A 7,555-nucleotide genomic window follows, 5' to 3' on the forward strand; every position below is an offset into this window, starting at 1 on the left:
GGGTTTTGGGATTTTGGGGGTTTTTGATTCGGGCCACTAATCATGAAAATAATGGTGTAGAAGTGTTTAGAATGAACAATATGATATGAATGGACACAAAAATTACCCAAAATGGTTAAGAAATGGAGATGGAAAAGGGTTGACCACGAGTTAGAGAGTAGAGGGAAGAAGATGAGGTTCTGAAAAATGCAATTTTTCCTTAAATACCTGCTTTAGAGTAATCGGTTACTCATTCTGAGTAATCGGTTACTCTAACTTCAAATTTTAAAAATTAACAAACAGCAGGTTTGAGTAACCGGTTACTCAAAGTGGGTAATCGGTTACTGACTCTAGAAAAACCATTTTTATGCAATTTTAGAGCTTTGAAAAAGATTTTAACCCAAAAATAGATGCATATAAGTTTTATGCAATTTTAGAGCTATGAAACATATTTTAACCCAAAAATAGAAGCATATAAACATAAATGCACATAATTAAGTTCAAGTAGGCATGAGATAACATGGTGAAGCATACACATAATCATATAAAAGCATTTTTAGGACAAGTAAGCTTCATCAAGAATGCCTAGTTCAAGTCTAATTTTATAAAAAGGTTCTTTTGCCAAAGGTTTAGTGAAAATGTCTGCTAGTTGATTATGAGTATCAACAAATTCTACAGATACATCCTTCTTTTGAACATGGTCCCTTAGAAAGTGATGTCTTATATCTATATGTTTGGTTCTAGAATGCATAATCGGATTCTTTGTGAGATTAATAGCACTAGTATTATCACATTTCAGCGGAGTGCAGCCTAAGTCTAAGCCATAGTCTTGTAATTGTTGCTTAAGCCACAACAACTACCTGCTGCTATGTATTCAGCCTCAGCAGTGCTTAGAGCTACACATGCTTGTTTCTTGCAAGACCAAGAAACTAAAGCATTGCCTAAAATATGACAAGTACCACTTGTACTTTTTCTCTCAGATTTGCATCCAGCAAAATCTGAATCCGAGTATCCAACGAGTTCACATATACTTTCTTTAGGGTACCACAATTCAACGTTAGTTGTACCTTTTAGATATTTCAATATTCTTTTAACAGCAACTAGGTGTGATTCTTTAGGTTTAGCTTGATAGCGAGCACACAGACATACACTAAACATTATATCAGGTCTACTAGCAGTTAAGTACAAGAGAGATCCGATCATACCTCGATATTTAGATATTTCAATACATTTACCGGGTTCATCTGCATCGATGTATGTTCCTGATCCCATGGGAGTAGCTATCGGCTTGCAGTCATCCATATCGAATCTTTTTAACAAGTCTTTGCAATATTTGGACTGACTCACAAAGATGCCATTATCAAGCTGTTTAATTTGAAGTCCAAGAAAATAGTTCAACTTACCCATCATGGACATTTCAAATTCCCCTTGCATCATTTTGCTAAAATCACTACACAAATTTTCATTAGTAGAACCGAAAATAATATCATCAACGTAAATTTGAACTAATAAAGTATGATGATTAATTTTCTTAATAAATAGAGTAGTGTCGACCTTCCCTTTTGTGAAACCTTTTTCTGTTAGAAAGTTCGTTAGACGATCATACCATGCGCGAGGCGCTTGCTTTAGGCCATATAGGGCTTTCTTTAATTTGAAAACATGAGAGGGATGTTTGTAGTCTTCAAAGCCAGGAGGTTGCTCTACAAATACCTCTTCTTGAATATAGCCATTGAGAAATGCGCTCTTGACGTCCATTTGATAAAGCTGAAAATTAAGAGAACAAGCATATGCAAGCAATAGCCTCATAGCTTCAAGTCTAGCAACAGGAGCAAATGTTTCATCAAAATCAATACCTTCTTCCTGATTGTATCCTTGGGCTACTAGTTTAGCTTTGTTTCTAACAATAATACCCTTTTCATCAGATTTGTTTCTAAAAACCCAACGGGTTCCTATAACATGTCTATTCTTAGGTCTAGGAACAAGTTCCCATACCTCATTTCTTTCAAACTGGTTTAATTCTTCTTGCATAGCAAGAATCCAGTGCTCATCTTCGATTGCATCATCAATCTTAGATGGTTCAATTTGAGAGACAAAAGCCATGTTTAAACATGCATCAAGCATTCTGCGTGTAGTTATACCTTTACTCATATCGCTGATGATGTTATCAATAGGATGGTTTCGATAGGTCCTCCATTCTTTAGGTAAGTCTGAGTGGTTATGCTCTTCTTGAGAGGATAGATCATCATTCATTCTCAATTCTTCAGTATTGGTTGTAATGTCAACAATAGAAGTTTCTTTGGTAGGAGAACTTGGTAAGTCATCATCATCACAAGATACTACATCCTTTACATCAGGATTAGTTTCATCAAAAGATACATGAACGGATTTTTTCATGGCTAGAGTCCTTTTATTGAAAACTCTATAGGCTTTACTCGTTAGAGAATAGCCAAGGAAGATTCTTTCATCAGCTTTTGCATCAAATTTACCCAAGTTGTCCTTACCATTGTTTAAAACAAAACACTTACAGACAAATACATGTAGATGAGAGATGTTTGATTTTCTTCCTTTAAAGAGTTCACAGGGGTTTTCTTAAGAATTGGCCTTATAAGAACTCGATTCGAAACGTAACAAGCAGTGCTAACTGCATCAGCCCAAAAATATTTTGGGAGGTTAGTTTCATTCAACATTGTTCGAGCTAGTTCTTCTAAGGACCTATTCTTTCTCTCTACAACACCATTTTGTTGTGGTGTTCTAGGAGCAGAAAAGTTGTGATTGATAATATTAAATTATAAATTATTGTGTAAAATTCATAAAAATAATATTAATATTGTAGATGGTGTCACAAAACACATTTCACGATTAAAAAACAACTTATATCTATTAAAAAACAACTTATATCTATTAAAAAACAACTTATTACAACATCAGTCCATGTTTTTACGTGAAGCTTAGGAGTGAGATTACAACATGCATTGAAAGCCATTGATTTCCTCAAACTTCTAAATCTTCAGGCTCCCCACAACCACAAGACAAGCATGTTTTTCTCTCTCTTCCTTAACCAAAACAAAGACAAACATTTCATTCTCCTTTTCTTTTCTTTTTCTTTGCTGCATCTCCCTCTACTATCTCTCCCTTTAACAAAATCCAAGAAGAAAAAAGCGAATTTTTTCCTCTAAAAAATTCGCTTTTTCTCTGTTGGGGGTTGTTACTGTTCCATGATTCCATCTCTTCATACAATGCAATGTTATCAACTCCCTCCTTAAACCCTTTTGAGAGATTCTCTTTTTTCTTCTTCACCACCCTCTTGTTTTGATTTCCTTGTGATGCAAGGTAAAGAAAATGGAGAAACCTCAATTGGGTTTTGGAGTTTCTTCATTACATTGTTTTCTTTTGGTTCTCTCTGTGATTTTTATCACAGCCAGGGGCCAGGATTATGAGGTGATGATATTGTTGAAGAGAATGATCATCAATGCCCCCAGCACTTTACAATGGACAGATCCTGATGTATGCAAATGGAATCACATTCAATGTGACAAAGGAAACCGTGTCACTGCTATTCAAATTGGTAACCAAACCCTTCAAGGTTCTCTCCCAAAGGAACTAGAGAATCTTTCACAGTTAAAACGTTTTGAATGTCAAGGAAACAATTTAACTGGTGCTTTCCCTTACCTTTCAAAATCCTTACAAAAGTTGTTGATTCATGGCAACATGTTCAGCTCATTCCCCAATGATTTCTTCATGGCTATGAGCAATTTGGAAGAAGTGAGATTAGATGAAAACCCTTTCCCTCAATGGCAGGTTCCTAGTAGTCTAAAGGAATGTCTTGCTCTCCAATCTTTCAGTGCTCAAAGTGTTGGTTTTGTTGGGACAATCCCAGATTTTTTTGGCAATGGTGGTCCTTTCCCTGGCTTGGTTTACTTGGCCTTATCTCGCAATTATTTCGAAGGTGTTTTGCCTGCAAGCCTTTCGGGTAGTTCAATAGAGACCCTATTGGTGAATGGACAGAATAGCAAGACTAAACTCAATGGTACCCTTGAGGTGTTGAAGAATATGACATCCCTGAAGCAAATTTGGGCACATGGTAATTCATTCACAGGTCCTATACCTCGTTTGTCACACCATGACCAACTTTTTGATGTGAGTTTGAGGGATAACCAGTTAACTGGTGTTATTCCACCCTCTCTCATGGCTCTTCCAAGACTTAAGGTTGTAAGTTTGACCAATAATCATTTTCAAGGGTCCCCTCCAGTGTTCCAAATTGGGGTAAGAGTTGATAATAATATGGATAATGGGAGAAATCAGTTTTGCACAAAGGTGGCAGGGGAGCCTTGTAGTCCCTTAGTGAATGCTTTACTATCTGTTGTTGAACCTTTGGGGTATCCTCTCAAGTTTTCGGAAAGTTGGGAAGGTAATGATCCATGTGTTAATCAATGGACTGGGATAGTTTGTTCAGGTGGAAACATTTCTGTTATAAACTTTCAGAACATGGGCTTGTCTGGCACTATTTCTCCTAGTTTTGCTAGACTTACATCTGTGACAAAGTTGCTTCTTGCTAACAATTATATCACTGGTACCATACCAAATGAACTTACTAGCATGCCTTTTCTTCAAGAGTTAGATGTTTCCAATAATAACTTATATGGTAGAGTACCATCTTTTCGCAAAGGTGTGGTTCTCGAACTCGCTGGCAATCCTGATATTGGAAAAGATAAACCTACTTCTAGTGTTGGAGGTGTTGATAACAAAAATGATGCTGGAATCGTTATTGGAGTTTTGCTAGGGCTTGTTATTTTACTTGGTACAGGGATACTAATATTTATGAAGTACAGAAGAAAATTGAACCCTAAAGAAAAAGTACAAAATCCGACTGAAATAGTAGTACATCCTCGCCATTCTGCAGATAGTAATGATGCTATGAAGATAAGTGTTGTTGGTGTTGGTGGTGGAGGAACTGGTGCATTAAGTCCAACGAGTAATGTTTACCCGATGGAAGCTGGTAGCATGGTGATTTCAATTCAAGTTTTGATAGACGTTACCAACAATTTTAGTGAAGAAAACATATTAGGGAAGGGGGGTTTTGGAACTGTATACAAAGGAGAATTGCATGATGGGACAAAGATTGCAGTGAAAAGGATGCAATCGGGAAGTATGGGAGAGAAAGGACTGAATGAATTCATGGCTGAAATTGCAGTACTTACTAGGGTGAGACACAAGCATTTGGTTGCACTATTGGGGTATTGCTTGGATGGTGATGAGAGACTTCTTGTTTATGAATACATGCCTCAAGGTGCTCTTAGTAGATTATTGTTCCATTGGAAAAAGGAAGGGCTAAAACCACTTGAATGGAAGACAAGGCTTACTATTGCATTGGATGTTGCTAGAGGTGTTGAATATCTTCATGATTTGACCCAACAAACTTTTATCCATAGGGATCTCAAACCATCAAACATTTTGCTTGGAGATGATTTGAGGGCTAAAGTATCAGACTTTGGATTGGTTAGGCTAGCTCCAGAAGGAAAAGCCTCATTTCAAACAAGGCTTGCTGGGACTTTTGGATATCTAGCACCAGAGTATGCAGGTGCACATTTAAAATTCTTTTGTCAATTCTGATATGATTGCTGATATGCTTTTCTTAATTGGTCTGAACTTCAAAACTCACCCTTAGTTTCCTCCTGTATTTTTTTATGCCTTGTGGATATCAATCTATTGCTTCCTTCCTTATTTAGGTGATTGCATACCAGATTTATTGTATCTGTAATTGTGTGTATATAACTTTGTAATTTATAACTACAACAGAATTAGCAGAATCCTTATCTGTTTATCAAGCATAAATCATATCAGCATTGCTCATAAAAATGAGTGACGTGATTGTTCTTGTTTCACCTTCCATTGCCCTTATTTGTTGTTGCATATAATGATATAAATATAAGCCATTTGGCCAATTAAACCATGGCTTTTTTTTATCAAATGATGATTAGGATTTATAGTTCTTGACATTTTACTTCTGCCAGAGTTCATTTTTATCCTTTCTTGTTTAATTATCAAATTAGTTTTACATGTTTTGTTTATCGACATGATTCATGATAGTCCATTATAATGCGGTTTGATTCCTGTAGCCGAACCAGGCGAAAAGGCTTGGTTGTTTATGTTGTTGTTCAATTATCAAAGTCACTAACATGGAAACTTCATTCGGTTATGCAGCCACTGGACGACTTACAACAAAGGTTGATGTGTATAGTTTTGGAGTGATCCTTATGGAGATGATAACCGGGAGAAGAGCACTCGATGAAAGTCGGTCGGAGGAGAATTTCCACCTTGTTACATGGTTCTGCAGGATGCTATTGAACAAAGATTCGTTCCGAATGATCATTGATCCAACAATCGATATTGATGATGAGGAAACCTTAGCCAGCATTAGCACTGTTGCAGACTTGGCAGGTCACTGCTGTTCAAGAGAGCCGTACCAGCGTCCGGATATGAGTCATGCAGTGAGTGTTCTATCACCTCTTGTTGAGATTTGGAAGCCTACAGAAGCAGATGTTGATGACATATTTGGTGTCAACTTTGATATGACACTACCAGAAGCACTCAAAAGGTGGCAAGATTTTGAAGGAAACAGTATTTTGGATACTACTTATCCTTTTTCATCAGTGAATACTAATACTAATGGATACAACACAAAGTCCAGCATTCCTCTTTAGGCCATCTTTAATTGAAGACTCTGTAACATCTTGAGATGATGGATGATGAAGTTAAATGTAGAATTTGCATCATCAACTCTGGCTTCAATGTATTTATTTATTCTTACCCTTTTGTGCAAAGAATTACTACATGGTCTGAGATCGTATGATCCCGATCAATAGAACCACGATACATGTCCATAATTGTTGGACGTTATATTGCTATTACTTGGGACCATGCCATCTCAAACCATGAAATAATTTATGGCTTGGGGCTATTTTATATTTTTCATTTTTTTAAGGTTTGATAACAGTTACTAGTTGGGCATCTATTACACCCTAATGTCCTACATTCCACAGACATGCCCTTGAGCCTAATGGTTTTGCTTAAAAAGATTTCTTCCGGTATTTTAGAAGTTTTGGGATGAAAGAATAGATGTTGATCAAAACATATTTTGTGCTTTTTATATACTTTTCAAGGATTTAGTTGTGGTCAGTTTTATTCTAGCCCTCTCCTAATTGAGTATGTGTGCAGATAAAGGATTTAGTTAACCATTTCTTGATATTTATTCTAGCCCTCTCTAATTGCGGCAAGTTGCAGTTGTAGTATCGATCACAACTGCAATATTGCGGTAGCAATAGATGATATGGATTGCAATTTAAGTCACTACTATCCATTAAGGAACCACATATGATAGTTTTTTGTTGAAATATCAAATATATCATTTCTTAATCTATTAGTCACTTCACTTCCCAATCTTCATTATTGGGAGGAATTTGTAATAAGTATAATCAAAATTCTACCACAGATATGATTCTACCTTTTCAGTTAATGTGCTTGGAGTCTCTAAAAAGTAGCTACCATGAGAAACTAAATGATAAAGGTAGGAGAACAT

General features: G+C 36.3%; 1 protein-coding gene across 1 annotated transcript; it reads left to right on the forward strand.

Annotated features, from left to right (window-relative positions):
• On the forward strand, positions 3,084–7,116 carry LOC109330595 (receptor protein kinase TMK1-like). Its single transcript, XM_019564837.1, is given in 3 exon segments — positions 3,084–5,557; positions 6,181–6,677; positions 6,679–7,116. Coding segments are annotated over 3 exon segments (2,772 nt in total). The 5' UTR covers positions 3,084–3,318; the 3' UTR covers positions 6,715–7,116.

This window comes from Lupinus angustifolius, chromosome LG17 (genome assembly GCF_001865875.1).
Source record: "Lupinus angustifolius cultivar Tanjil chromosome LG17, LupAngTanjil_v1.0, whole genome shotgun sequence".
Classification (NCBI taxonomy): Eukaryota; Viridiplantae; Streptophyta; class Magnoliopsida; order Fabales; family Fabaceae; genus Lupinus; species Lupinus angustifolius.